This window comes from Serinus canaria, chromosome Z (assembly GCF_022539315.1).
Source record: "Serinus canaria isolate serCan28SL12 chromosome Z, serCan2020, whole genome shotgun sequence".
Classification (NCBI taxonomy): Eukaryota; Metazoa; Chordata; class Aves; order Passeriformes; family Fringillidae; genus Serinus; species Serinus canaria.
This window is the reverse complement of record NC_066343.1, coordinates 75,016,948-75,031,795: the sequence shown is the minus strand read 5'-3', so window position 1 is coordinate 75,031,795 and position 14,848 is coordinate 75,016,948. Positions and strand designations below refer to the sequence as shown.

General features: G+C 58.7%; 1 protein-coding gene across 1 annotated transcript in view; it reads right to left on the bottom strand.

Moving 5' to 3' along the window:
• The window catches only part of MAPK4 (mitogen-activated protein kinase 4), a 55,062-nt gene that overhangs the window by 8,207 nt on the left and 32,007 nt on the right, over window positions 1-14,848 (bottom strand). The window contains exons 3-4 of the mRNA XM_050987271.1: window positions 7,306-7,450; window positions 872-1,033 (exon numbers count right to left, since the gene is read on the bottom strand). Of these exons, the coding sequence (XP_050843228.1) occupies window positions 872-1,033; window positions 7,306-7,450 (307 nt within the window). The remainder of the gene's footprint in view (window positions 1-871; window positions 1,034-7,305; window positions 7,451-14,848) is intronic.

The following is a 14,848-nucleotide window of genomic DNA, read 5'->3' as shown; positions in this document are numbered from 1 at the left end:
TAATTCAGCAGAAGGAGCCAATTGCTCCGTAGGGACAGAGCCAGAACCCCCAGCAGGGAGGACAGCCACAGAGTGGTCCCAGAGCTCAAACTGTGACCAATTTCTGACTGTCTCCTGTGAGATTACCTCAGGGCTTGGACTAATTCAGCAGAAGGAGCCAATTGCTCTGTAAGGTCACAACAGCCCATTATGGGTGACAGATTGTGATGCACCACTGGTCAGAGAGGCAGGCAGGTGACAGTGAATTACGGAAGGGGCAGGGGTGACCTTTCCTCCCGCAGCCACGGCAGGGAATAAATCTCTGCTGCTTGCTGGAGGCTGACACAGCCCCGGCACCCCATGGAAACTGTGTCACCAAGGCTAGGCATGGCCCCTCGCACATGGAAGGGTCACTGCAGCAGACGTGAGCTGAGCCTGCTCCTGACCAGGTGGCCAGGCCAGGTCTGAGCCTCAGGAAGAGCTCAGGAGCGCGCTGGTGGCTGTTGCTGTCGGTGACACCTCGGGGGCTGGGTGCTGTGCAGGAAAGCCTGTCCTGCAGCGCTGCACAGCTGTGCTCGGGGCAGGCCGGGCTTGGGAAGAGCCTCTGGGCTGAGCCCTCGCTCACAGCACGGCGGGACACACAGGGAGCCAGGGATGCACCTCCCAAGGGCCTGGAAGTGCGCTTCACCCTTGGGAGCCACCTGTGAGCAAGCCACAGCACCACGAGTGCTGTCCTGCGGGACAGGCCACCCGTGAGGGGACAGCAGCGGGGACACCTGAGCCACGGCTGGGACTGCCAGGGATGTGCATCCCCTTCCCCGGAGTCAGGCCCCTGGCCTGCAGGACAGCTCCTTGGCACTCCCAGGAAGCAGCTCCGAGGCCACCACGGTACCTTCACTGTCCACCTCGGGCAGCAGCGTGCGCAGCGGCTTCCGCACCTCCCACGTGCTGTTGATGAACATGGGCATCACCTTCAGCAGCTCCTCCTTGTCCTCCTGGTGGATCACGGGGATTGTCTCCAGGATCAGCTGCATCTGCTCCAGCTCGTGGCCCCCTGAGTGGGAAGAAGAGAGCAGTGAGAGGGAGAGGAGACACAGACGTAAAACTGGGACGAGCGTGGGGTATTGCCAGCTCCAGGGGTCACCAGGCTCCACCTTCAAAGGAATGCAGGTGTCCAGCCCCAAGAGGAAAGGTTTTCTGACTGGCTCCCAGCAGCTCCTGGCCACCAGGTCGTGGCTGTGGTGGTGACAATCCCCACCACTGGGGCTGCCCTGTGCCATTTTGTGTTTTCAGTCCTTTTCCTTCGGGATGTATTTATCCGGACAAGCCCGAGCCCCGCTCAGGGCTGGCTGCCCCTCACTGAGAGGAGAGCAGCAGCAGGGCCAAGCAGAGAGAGCATCTCGCTAGTGAGCACTATTCCCATGCTCCAGACTCTCCTGGATGTCACCAAGAGGTGACATCTGTGGGGATTTCCAGCCTCCCGCAAGGGCAGAGGAGCCGGTGGGAAGGCGGAGCCGCGCTGCTGAATTTCTGCCGGCCAGGAGGGCTGGTTAGAAATGCCCCGTCCTCAGAGGCAGCACCAGCAGGGAGCAGCCAGGGGCAGCCAAAACTGCGGGGATTTCGGGGATACCAAGTCCCTGCTGGCCCAGCCATGGATTTCAGGCTCCTTCAATGGGAACAGCGCCCGTCCCCTCCACGGCAGGATCAGGAGAGTCAGCCCCAGGGATGGGCAGCACTCCTGGTCACGTCCCCAGGAGAGAGGTCAGCACCCAGGAGAGTCAGCCCCAGGATGGCAGCACTCCTGTCAGCCCCAGGAGTCATGGTCAGCCCCAGGAGAGTCAGCCCCAGGGATGGGCAGCACTCCTGGTCAGCCCCAGGAGAGTCAGCCCTAGGGATGGGCAGCACTCCTGGTCAGCCATGGGAGAGTCAGCCCTAGGGATGGGCAGCACTCCTGGTCAGCCCCAGGGATGGGCAGCACTCCTGGTCAGCCAGCAGGGAGGGAGGGGAGGCCTCTCACAGGAGATGGGGACCACTTGCCATGGAGAGGCCTTCCAAGGCTTTGGGATGGATTGCAGTCCTCAAGTGTGGGAAATAGACAATAGAGAACAGTGTAGTTTGTCACAGGGTGACAAATTTAGAGTTTTGGGGTTTTAGTATAGAGGTAGATAGGCGGCAAGATGGAGAATCTTGGGCGTTGTCTGAGTTGCTTCTTCTTCTTAATCTTCTTCTTCTTCTTAATCTTCTTCTTTTTCTCCTTCTCCTCCTTCTTCTTCTTCTTCTTCTCCTTCTCCTTCTCCTTCTCCTCCTTCTCCTTCTTCTTCTCCTTCTCCTTCTTCTCCTCCTTCTCCTCCTTCTCCTCCTTCTCCTTCTTCTTCTTCTTCTTCTCCTTCTCCTTCTTCTCCTTCTCCTTCTCCTTCTCCTTCTTGGACTCTATTTTCGGCAGTGCTGGTGGCACAGGGTGACTGCTGCAGTGCAGAGGTTGCGTGGACAGGCAAAGGGTGAGTAATGGCAGAAAGGCAGAAATAAAGTACATTTTTGGAGTTAATTGGATAAAAGAGCTTTAGAAGACCTTGAAACTGCACGTCTTGGGAGCGTTTTTGCTGTACTTTCTGGCACGCTCAGTCAGCTGCAGACGGCGTGTCGGACTTCTGATAAGATAACAATAAACAGCGACCTGAAGACCGAAAAAAGTCTCTCAGTCCTGGCGCAGAACTGTTGACAGGAGGTTTTCCCCCATCAGGGGAGCCCTGGGGGCCCCAGGAGAGCAGCACCCATGGAGCTGACCCCCAGCACAGCCCCCTTGGGCAGGGTGGGGACAGCCAGCGGTGCTGGCAAACTCTCTTCTCCCATCCTGGCCCGGCACTGCAGCACAGAGTGGTGGCCAGGGCCACTCTGAGGCCACATGGCCCAGCCCAGTGGCACGGCAGGGAGCCCCAGAGCCATGCTGACAGAGCCCAGCTGGTCACCCCCACCACATACGGCCGCTCCATCACCAGGCAGGGAGAGCAAGGACAAAGGGAGGGATGCCCTCCCCGTGACACCCTCCCCGTGTCAGTCCTGGGCAGATTAATTCACTTTCCCACAGAAGAACTAATTTTAGGTCACTCAGAGATTCACAGCGCGACTCCAGGGGAAACTAAAGATATCTGCCAGGAAATGAGCACCTTGTTAGCCAGGCTAATTCCCCAGCTGTGATCACAATCACAGGGTGATAAAAGTCACAAAGCCTCTGTGGCTTCTCCCTCAGCGCAGCCCCGGCCCTGGCCACAGAAGACACCTGGCAGCCAAAAGACACCGTGTTTAGTCACACAAAGAAGCTGCTAATGCAGGGCTGGCAGCCTTGAATTGTGGCTCTCCAGAAACCCCATTCTCTTCCATTATCCTCTATTTATGGAATTCCCAGGGACCTTTCCCTGGAGGTATTAACTCCTGGAAAGGAGAACTCGAACCAGTGGCAGGATAAACCCAGCAGGCAGTTGTTACCCAGGGGGAGAAGGAGGAGCTCTGCACCACGTCTTGGGAAAGAGAGCTGTCTCCAGGCCTGCAGCCAAGCGCCAGGAGTAACCCTGATCCCACGGGAAAAGCCCCTGTGCCATCTCTAGCTCTTGGCCACAGGCACAGCCCCACTGGTGAGCCCCACGGATCTCCAAGGGCAGATCTCTTTTCCTTTTTTCTCCTCTTTTCTCCTTTTCCCCATTTATCCTGCTTCCCCTGCTGCTGCTTTCGGTGGGAGAGGCACTGGAGGGAGCTGCAGCTGCTCAGCCAGGGATACTCTTCCCTGTTTTCTGGGCTGCTGCTGCTGCTGCTGGGGAGCTCTGCCAAGGCCTGCAAGGCAGGTTCCAGTGCTGAGGATGTGCTGCACTCCGTGAGCCGTGGGACAGCCAGGCTTGCTGTGGCCCCCAGGGCTCTGCCACACCCAGGGCACCCCGGGAAGGGCCCCTGGAGGGGCTGGGGTCCCTTCTGGCTGCACATCCAAAAAAATCCATGTGGGAGGATGGAAGCAGGGAGTGACACCTGCTCCAAATAACCAATCACCTTCATTTACCTGCCTTGCTTAAGCACCCCAGACAGACTGCCGAGTTAATTACCTTGATTTATGCTGAGCACTCAATTCAAACTGCGCTGCTGGAGAAACCATTTACCCAGGCCAAGGGCTGCTCAGGCTGGAGCTCTCTCTGAACCACACTGCTCTCATTGCCTCGGGCAGCGGGGCTGGCCACCAGGGCTCTGTGCAGGGCTCACCTGCGGGCAGGGAGGGAGGCTGAGGCTCTGGGAATCTCTCACCCTGCAGGGAGGGAGGGAGGCTGCAGCTCTGGGAATCTCTCACCCTGCAGGGAGGGAGGCTGCAGCTCTGGGAATCTCTCACCCTGCAGGGAGGGAGGAAAGCTGCAGCTCTGGGAATCTCTCACCCTGCAGGGAGGAAAGAAAGCTGCAGCTCTGGGAATCTCTCACCCTGCAGGGAAGGAGGGAGGCTGCAGCTCTGGGAATCACCCTGCAGGGAGGAAAGCTGCAGCTCTGGGAATCTCTCACACTGCAGGGAGGGAAGGAGGCTGCAGCTGGCTGGGGTGAGTCCTTCTCCCAAGCCAAGAGGAGCAGAGCTGCAGCAAAGGAGAATCCGTGCTGCTGTGCAGGTGCTTGTGAGTTTTAGCTGGGCTGGGCTTTACTCTCCCCCTCTCTGGACAGCAGAGATAAAAGACACCAGGGCACCCTGCCTGCTGCCAGGCTCCTGCCCTGGCCCTGCTCTACCTACTGGCACAGGAGGAGGTCAGGAAAAGGGGGCAGGGGGCCAGATCCTCCCATGACAACGACATATTTTCAAAGCCACCCGAAAGGAGCTGATATTTGAGCTTGGTTTTGATCCCCACCCGCTAACCAAGAGCCCTGCCAGCACCTGGGGATTATTAAGTGATTTCAGTGGGCTGGAAGGCAGAGAACAGGGGATGCTCTCAGAGTGTGCCTGGCTGAGCCCAGCCTGCGGTGTGCCACACCCCACCTGTGGTCACCAGATCACCTCAAATTAATCCCCTCTGGTCTCCACCTGCCGAGGGCTCTCAGGAACCAGCCTGGGGAGGTTCCTCTGGGGCAGCTCGCCCAGGCAGAGGACAGGTCAATCCATCCCAGGGCTGCTTCTGACCCCGCCTTACCACAAATCGAGCTCAAAGCACCACCTTGGACACCCCAGTGGTGTCAGCCAAGGTCACTTACACCGAGGGATCCACAAAGAGCAAAAAGAAACCCAGGCTGGGGCTGAGAGAGGGGCCAAGCACAGCGTGAAAAGCCAGAAATGCTCGGGAGCAGTGCTGGGGGGCCAGGGGAGCTCAACAGCAGCTCTTGTTTTGTGCTTGACTGAGGAGTAAGAGCCTGCAGCACCTCCCAGCAAGACCAGACAGTGCCCTGCTCCTAGAACGCCTCCCACGGAAACACCAGCAGCAGACAGGTTGAAAAAGCTGTTTTCAAAGCTGAAACCCCTGGACTGGGAATCTTTGGTGAAACTGAGGACAGAAATAAGGAAGGAAAGGGAGACGATTTTAATGATCTCTTCCTAAGGGTGCTGACTGCTTGTTTTTAAGCTTTCACCGAAGAGACGTGGAAGCTGCAGGCAGGAGTTGGGAGGCAGCAGCAGAGCAGCTGCAGCCGGGTCTGTGGCGCGCTGAGTTATCCGAGAGGGAATGTCCCCCTCCGTTATTAAGGGGGCTGGATGTTTATTTACACAGCTCTGCCAACGGCTGCTGGCCAAACGCGTGAAACCTTGTCACCCAGAGCAGCGACAGGCACCGAGAGCCAGCCCAGGGGGGCTGTGCTGGGCTGGGCTGGGCTGGGCTGTGCTGTGCTGGGCTGGGCTGGGCTGGGCTGGGCTGGGCTGGGCTGGGCTGTGCTGGGCTGGGCTGGGTTGTGCTGGGCTGGGCTGTGCTGTGCTGTGCTGGGCTGGGCTGGGCTGGGCCATGCTGTGCTGTGCTGTGCTGGGCTGGGCTGGGCTGGGCTGTGCTGGGTTGTGCTGGCTGGGCTGGGCATGCTGTGCTGGGCTGGGCTGTGCTGGGCTGGGCTGGGCCGTGCTGGGCTGGGCTGTGCTGGGCTGGGCTGTGCTGGGCTGGGTTGTGCTGGCTGGGCTGTGCTGGGCCGTGCTGTGCCATGCTGTGCCGGGCTGTGCCGGGCTGGGCTGGGCTGTGCCGGGCTGTGCCGGGCTGTGCTGTGCTGGGCTGGGCTGTGCTGGGCTGTGCTGGGCTGTGCTGGGCTGGGCTGGGCTGGGCTGGGCCGTGCTGTGCTGTGCTGTGTTGGGCTGTGTTGGGCTGTGCTGGGCTGTCCTGTGCTGGGCTGTGCTGGGCTGTGCTGGGCTGGGCTGGGCTGGGCTGGGCTGGGCTGTGCTGTGCTGTGCTGTCCTGTCCTGGGCTGTCCTGTCCTGGGCTGTGCTGGGCTGTGCTGGGCTGGGCTGTCCTGTCCTGGGCTGTGCTGGGCTGTGCTGGGCTGGGCTGGGCTGTCCTGGGCTGGGCTGTGCTGGGCTGGGCTGGGCCATGCTGTGCTGGGCTGGGCTGGGTTGTGCTGGGCTGGGCTGTGCTGGGCTGGGCTGGGCTGGGCTGGGCTGGGCTGGGCTGGGCTGGGCTGGGCTGTGCCGGGTTGTGCCGGGCTGTGCCGGGCTGTGCCGGGCTGTGCCGGCTGGGCTGTGCTGGGCTGGGCTGGGCTGTCCTGGGCCGTGCTGGGCTGCGCTGGGCTGCACACCTCAGGCTGCCAGGGAGCAGCTCCTGCAGCAGGCAGGGAGCCCAGGGGAGCTGTGCCATGCTGTGCCGTGCTGTGCCGTGCTGGGCTGTGCTGTGCTGTGCCGTGCCATGCTGCACACCTCGGGCTGCTGGGGAGCAGCTCCTGCAGCAGGCACAGGGCAGCCGCTCCTCCCGCAGGGAATGACTCCGTGTCCCAGCTTGGGAAGAAGCACAGCTTTGCCCCCAACACAGCATTTTGGGGACTCTATTAAATACATATTTTCTTCTCAATTACGTCAGAGCTGAGCTTCAAATGCTGCACTGATAACTCCTCACTGTGCTTTTGTTGTCTTCTCTTCTTGCAGTTCCCCTTTACAGCTGCGATTTGTGCTTACAGGTAAATCCTCAAAATGGGTGGTAGCATTCAGATGTCCTCCCTCAAAGGAAAGAAACATCTTGGAGACAGCAGTGACCTTCCAAATCCATGGCACAGAGCACAAACCTCCTGGAAGAGGGCACCAGCATCTCCTCTCCTCCCACAGGGGAATTCCCTCTGCCAGGCTGGAAAGCCTGGGAATTGGGTAGCAAGGAAGGGGGAAGGAGAAAAGTGAATCAACAGGAGACAGAAACCTACCAGCGAAGAGCATCCTCCCGGTCAGCATCTCGGCCAGGATGCAGCCAGCTGCCCACATGTCGATGGCTTTGGTGTAGTTGTTGGGCGACAGGAGCAGGCGGGGGGAGCGGTACCACTTCGTCACCAAGCCTTCGGAGAGGTAACCCTGGAACAGCAGGGACAGGGCTCAGGAGGGGGAATGGACAGCAGAGCTCCTCCAGCCTGAGCAGGGACAGGGCTCAGGACAGGGATAGGCAGCAGAGCTCCCCCAGCCCGGGCAGGGAGGGCTCAGGACAGGGACAGGCAGCAGAGCTCCTCCAGCCCGGGCAGGGAGGGCTCAGGACAGGGACAGGCAGCAGAGCTCCCCCAGCCGTGCCGGTCCCTCCCGGCTGCGGCCCCACCGGAGGCAATCCTGCCCCCCGTGCCTGCGCTGCTGCCGTGGCCGGCTGGGGCTGCCAGCTCCGAGGGAAACGGGGACCTGGGGCACACCGGGAGGGACAGAGGCACCGCAGGGCCCCACCAGGCAGAGCACTCGCTGTTTGTCACCATGGTGCTGCAGCACCGCCTGCCAAGGACAGATGGCTCCGGTAGCACAGACCAGCGGATCACACCTGCCCGAGTCATTCCAGGTCAGCTCCGGAGGACTTGGATGTATCCTGCACATCCCAATCCCCCTCCACGTGAGACCTTGTCCAGGAAAACAAAAGGGTCAGGGAGGATTGCTGGCACAGCGTGGAAGGAAAGCCTCCTGTACCAGCGGCTGTCTGCACAGCAGCAGAACTGCCCAGGGCTCTCAGCCAAAACTCCTGGAACAAGATCCCATGGTAAAGGTGGAAGAGCCCTTCTGGGAGCACCTATCTGGTGCAGGGATGGGAAACTCTGTTCTTCCTGCACTGAGCCTGAGCCTTGCCCAACAAATCCCCTCCCTCTCTTGTCATGGGCTGCTGCAGATCCGGCATGTCCTGGGGCAGCTCCTCACCCCAGTCCCACTGGGCTGGCAGTGAGGATGATGAGGGGCAGCTCCTCACCCCAGTCCCACTGTGCTGGCAGTGAGGATGATGAGGGGCAGCTCCTCACCCCAGTCCCACTGGGCTGGCAGTGGGGATGGTGTTTGGGATGCTTTACCCGGTTCCACAGGAGAAGCTCTCAGCAGCATCCCTGGAACCAAGGCCATCACCTCTCTGGAGCAGGGTCCTCCTGCTCCTGAGCCCACCAGGAGATTTGTCACCAGAGCCAAGTGCTCACAGCCCTGCTGGAGCCAGGGGCTGTGTTCCGGCCTGGGAATAACCCTGGCACCTCCTGGGAACGTTCACTGCCACCCTGGGGCTGGGATGGATGGTTATTGCATCGGGATAACATTGCAGTATTCCTAAGCAGCCCTTTCTATATTAAATATAACACATTAACAGGAGGTGAACTGAAATGCAGCAGGAGCAGCAAAATAGAATTAAATTATAGAGCCGGATTGCATTTAAATGCCACAGAGCAATTGGAGGATGTAAAAATGCAATGACAGCGTGAACAGAGTTCACAAAAAAGCTTATTGGAGAGCTCCATCCCCACTGACTTAGTTCCACAGGCTGTTTTCAGCTGCACTGTCCCTGCTGCTGTGCTGTGCAGCGTTTCCTGGGATGCTGTAGGATGCATCTCTCCCCCTAAACACGAGAGCAGTGCACCGCCACAAACACCACGAGGCTGGTCACACTCCTCTCCCCCCAGCGCAGCTTTCTGTGCCAGCTCCCCAATGTGCCAGTCATCAAGCTTTTAATCATGAAGGGCTTGCTTTCAGAGGAGCGTTTTAATTTTGGCCTCCTCATGGTAAGTTGTAATGGAGACTGATTAGCTAAGAATTTCCTTTAATGCTGCCGCATTTTTGCTAATGCTGCTCAATCAGGACCAGCACAAAAGCCCCCGGGCATTACCCGATCAAACCACCACTTCTCAGCTACTGCAATTATTCCCAACAATGGGTACACTGGTGTTTATGGGAGAATCCCGGGAAAATAAGCTCTGAGGGTAGCAATCCAGGGCAATTCTTAGCTGGAGCCATTTCTTCCCTCTCCCGGGGAAGGAGTGCCACCCTCCTCGTGGATTTAACGCTGCTCATGCGTTTCTCCTCTCTGACAGCAAGAAGGATCTGAGTTCTCGGGGGTGTCTGCACCATGTGAAATGCATAAGCAATGCACTGCAAACATCTCAGAGTCACAACCGGCCAAACGCTTTCCTCCCCTCACGTCTTGGAGAAAATTCCCTGCAAAAACTCGCCAAGCGGACACATCTTCCACCTTCCTGCTGCCGTGTGAGGCTCCTGGTGGTGGTTAATCCTCACCGTGCTCCCCTCTCCTGCTGCCCCTCTCCCGGCTGTGACTGCCATCTCCCTGTTTCCATCCAAGGAAAAACCTTGGATCGCCCCCGGCATGCGCAGGAAGGACCCACGGAGAGAAGGAAGCTGCTCTCCATCCCCCTTCTCGTGGTTCTCGGAGCCAGACCCCACCATGGAGGTCCCCACCTCCTGCACCCCAGCACTGAGGTCCCCAGCACTGAGGTCCCCACCTTAGGGACCCCAGCACTGAGGTCCCCACCTCCTGCACCCCAGCACTGAGGTCCCCACCTCGTGGACCCCAGCATTGCCTCCTGGGGCATTCCACACCTGGCTCTGCCTTATCCCTCCCCTTCCTCGGGGTGGGGAATACAAGGAGGAGCCATTGGAGGTTTGGGAATCGAGACTTTTCCGACTGGGTTGGAGGTCCTGCCGTGGGCAGCACAGCCTCGAGTAGCTGATGCAGGCCTGGCACCTTGCCCGGGCTGAAACCTGGGCTAGATCCCTGTTTTCAGAGAACACGGAGCTCCTGTCCTGCTGCCTGGAGGAGGGGCTGCAGTGCCATGGACTAAGGGGGTCTGGGCAGAAAGGGCACGGCAGCTCTGGGATCCAGGATCACGAGGTCACTGCCACAGGACCAGGACCCACCTGCACCTGGGCAGGGCACGGGCTCAGCCCCGACGGAGGGGCCAGGCTGGGGAGCCCAGGCACTCCGGGCCATCACGGAGCAAGGCAGGGCTCCAGCACACGGATTTCACCGTTTATGCAGATCCAACCAGACAGAGAGACCGAGAGCCGAAACCTATTAATTAGTTCTAATTAAGATGGAACATACATCTTTGTGACAGTATTCTGTGGATTCAGCACAGCCCTTTCTGCACTGAAGAATCTCTTTGAGAAACAACATAATGGAGTTAATTGAAAAATAGAAGTAGTTTCAAGTCTAAGCCCTCCCATGCTATTTTTTTTTCCCTTGCGATTTTCAAGTATCTTTTTCCTGCTTCTCCTCTTGTCCCCCTGCGTGTGTGGCATCAGCTCAGGCAATGTGTAAAGGTGACAAATTCCCCACAGGCAGGATAAGCATCAAGTGGTATCAAAGAGCACGGCAAGGGAACTGGACAGCAAGGAGGAATGGATGTTTTCTCCAATTCTTTTCACAACACACATTTTGCGTTTTGCTTGTCAACACCAGAAGGAGAAACAATTCCGGGCAGGTGTGGTGACAACAGACTGAGCCTGCCCTCCACGGGCGCTGAGGGAGCCTGGCACACCAGGGCAGCACACGGGGAGCACAGAGCTGCTGGTGCTCCAAAACCACCTCCATCCAACCCCGGGGCTCCTCTGTGGAGCCGGAGGGATCCAGGGACCGTGGGAGTTCAGGATCCACCTGCTGCAAACCCAGCAGCCCCCACGCCACAGCCCAGGGCTCCTCCCAGGAGTGCTCCACACCACAATCTGCCTTCCTGCAGCCAAACAGCCACAGGGGTGCAGACCAGGTGCTCTCAAACTGGAGATCCATCAGGATCCAAGCACAGCCTGCATATCCATGCCGCCAGCCACAAACACGCTCGGGATTTGAGCTGCTGCACCCGTGGGAGCCGGATCAGCTCCTGGTGCAGATGGGGGGCTCAAAATAGCAACAAGCCCAAGCTTTTGGAATAATCCCAGAGCAGCAGCAAGCTTCTGCCTCTTCACAGCAGGGTTTTTAACCTCATTTTATAAATGCAGGTCGGGCAGGTCTAGGAGAGGCCATGGGAGACGCCGGGTTTGTGGGAATGGTGCTCCAGAGGAGATGGGCTGCTATGTGTGCCCCGGCAAGGCTGGGGACAGCTCTGGTTTGGGGACAGCAGAGGGTTTGTGGACGATGTCCGAGGAGACGCAGGGGCTCTGTGTGGCCCCGCAGGCTGGGACGAGCTCTGTTTGGGACAGCAGAGGGTTTAGGAACGATGTTCAGGAGGCATGTGGCTCTGTGTGTGCCCCGCGGGCTGGGACAGCTCCGGTTTGGGAGGCAGAGGGTTTGTGGAATGGTGCTCCAGGAGGACAGCAGGTGGGCTCTGTGTGTGCCCCGGCAAGGCTGGGGACAGCTCTGGTTTGGGGACAGCAGAGGGTTTGTGGGAATGGTGCTCCAGAGGAGGACAGCAGGTGGGCTCTGTGTGTGCCCCGGCAAGGCTGGGGACAGCTCCGGTTTGGGGAGGGCAGAGGGTTTGTGGGAATGGGGCGTTTATCCAGGAGCACGGACGGTCACAGGGCTCGTTGGAGGCCAGATGAGCCGGGGTCACAGCGGGGAGGTCAGCAGGGCTGCACGGGCCGTGGGCTGGACACGGAGGGTGGTCCTGGCCACAGCCAGCCCCACAGCCTCACCCCCTCTGAACTCCTCCCCACCACTCCCACTGGGAATTCTGCCATTTCACTGGAAGGACTGGAAGCGATAATGCTTGGGCTGAACAGCAAGCACGGAACTAAAGGAGAACTTCAAAGCTTTGAGGATGGTCTGTGGAGTGTGTGGCACAATAACTCCCCCAAAAGGGCTGACACCGCCACGGGGTGGGGTTTCTGCCGAGTAATGGCACAGGGAATGCTGCCAGGGAAGAGCAGGTCCTCTGGGATGGATGGATGGATGGATGGATGGATGGATGGATGGATGGATGGATGGATGGATGGATGGATGGATGGATGTCTGGCTGGATGGATGGATGAGATGGCTGGATGGATGGATGGCTGGCTGGATGGAGGATGGATGGATGGATGGCTGGATTGCTGGATGGCTGGCTGGCTGGATGGCTGGCTGATGGACTGGATGGATGGCTGGATGGATGGGATGGATGGCTGGATGGATGGACGAGGGCTGGAGGGATGGATGGATGGTGGTGGATGGATGGATGGATGGATGGATGGATGGATGGATGGACGGATGGTGTGATGGATGGATGGATCGATGGATGGCTGGATGGGTGGATGGATGGATGGCGGCTGGATGGATGGCTGGCTGGCTGGATGGCTGATGGCTGGATGGATGATGGATGGATGGATGGATGGATGGATGGATGGATGGATGGATGGATGGCTGGATGGAGGGATGGATGGATGGATGGATGGATGGATGGATGATGGAGGGATGGCTGGATAGGAGATGGGCAGCCAGCCCAGGAGTCTCTGCAGACACACAGGCAGGGACAGGATCGTGGGGGCAGGCAGGGTCCCCAGGACAGAGGGAGCATCAAAGAGGATTCCAGTGGGGAAGGTGGGATGAATGCATTTCCCAAGGGAATGAAGGGTTGTGAGCAGGAAATGCCCAGCTTTGCCTGTCCTGCACAAGACAGGAACCTCATGGAGGCTGGGAATGCTCCTCCTTCACCTCCAACCCCCTTCTGTCACAATTTAGGCACCAAGGTGCAGGGCCAAGTGTTCTCACCACAAACAGCTGCAGGTAAAAGGTAATAATGTGGAGATGTTCCAGAGGGATAAACTCCCAGGGATAAAGAGCAGCGTGGTGGAAAAGAGAGGAGCCTGCACAGCTGGGTGGTGAGAGCTTTGGGGAAGAGACAGGATGAGAGAGAGACATGGATGAACAGGATCAGCTCCTGAGGGCTCTCTCCTGCTACTCCTGCTACTCTGTGCCCTAAAGAGATGTCTGCAAGTACCCGAGCCTAGAACCTCACCTGTCTGAGACAGGGCTAAACTTGTCAGGCCTGAGCAGCCTGGGAAGGTGCAGACCGAGACCTGGATGTGACCTTGGCAGCTGGAAATCCCTTTTGTTCACCCTGGAGAAGTTTCAGACAGAGGGACGTCCCCATGCTGCTCTTCCCACATGGAGAAAGGTATGAGCAGCAAAAACAGCCAAGTGCTGGGAGAGACAGAGCCAAAGCTGCTCTGCTTCGCTGCTGGGGAGGCCAGCTCCTCGCTGTGCCTCAGGACATCCCCCAGGACAGGGGGGCTCTCCCATTCCCACCACGTTATCCCAGCTCAGCATTCCCCAGGCCTGGGCAGCTCTCCCCTTCCCACCACGTTATCCCAGCTCAGCATCCCCCAGGACTGGGGGGCTCTCCCCTTCCCACCACGTTATCCAAACTCAGCATTCTCCAGGCCTGGGGAGCTCTCCCCTTCCCAGCACATTATCCCAGCTCAGCATTCCCAGGGCTGGGGAGCTCTCCCCTTTCCCACCACATTATCCCAACTCAGCATTCCCAGGGCTGGGGAGCTCTCCCATTTCCCACCACGTTATCCCAGCTCAGCATTCCCAGGGCTGGGGAGCTCTCCCATTCCCACCACATTATCCCAGCTCAGCATTCCCAGGGCTGGGGAGCTCTCCCATTTCCCACCACGTTATCACAACTCAGCATTCCCAGGGCTGGGGAGCTCTCCCCTTTCCCACCACGTTATCCCAACTCAGCATTCCCAGGGCTGGGGAGCTCTCCCCTTTCCCACCACGTTATCCCAGCTCAGCATTCCCCAGGCCTGGGCAGCTCTCCCATTCCCACCACGTTATCCCAGCTCAGCATTCCCCAGGGCTGGGGAGCTCTCCCCTTTCCCACCACGTTATCCCAGCTCAGCATTCCCCAGGCCTGGGCAGCTCTCCCCTTTCCCACCACGTTTTCACACAATTATGAGTTTTGTCTGTTTATGTATCAGGGGTTGATCCTCCGATACAGCTCCAGGTAATGAAGTCACACACTCCTAGCTTGCTCCCCCCAAACTTTTGTTGGCACATTTCAGGGAACTGAGGCTGTAGGGTATCCTTGGATCTCAGGCCCGGAGGGATTGTTCTGCCTGCCCAAAATGTGAAGCCAGCAGCTAACACTCTGCACGGAGTTTAGAGCAATGCACTAAAGCAGCGCAGGATTTAGAAAATAGAAAAGCTAAAATCCTAGGGCATCAGGGCAGCCCCAGGGTGGAGGGGGACCCACAGCCTCAGACTCGGGATGGAGCAGCTCTGCCTCCTGCTGCTGCCTCCTGCCAGAGCACGGAGCTCATCAGTCTGGGGGAGCCTTGGGGGAGCTTGAAAGAGAAGCAGCGAAAGGAACTGATTTCCCTGAGCCATCTCTGAAGTGCTGGACATCAAAGGCAGGGCTGACCCACACCCCATCCTGCTGTAGCCCTGCCTCTGTGAGCCTGGCACCAGCCCTGGCCAACCCAGCCCTGCCAGCACCAGGGATGCCCAGCAGCTGGCATTATCTGCTGCTTCACGAGCAGCATCCAGCTTTCCCTGCACACTCAGACGGGCTTCTCTGCATGGATGCTCCAGCC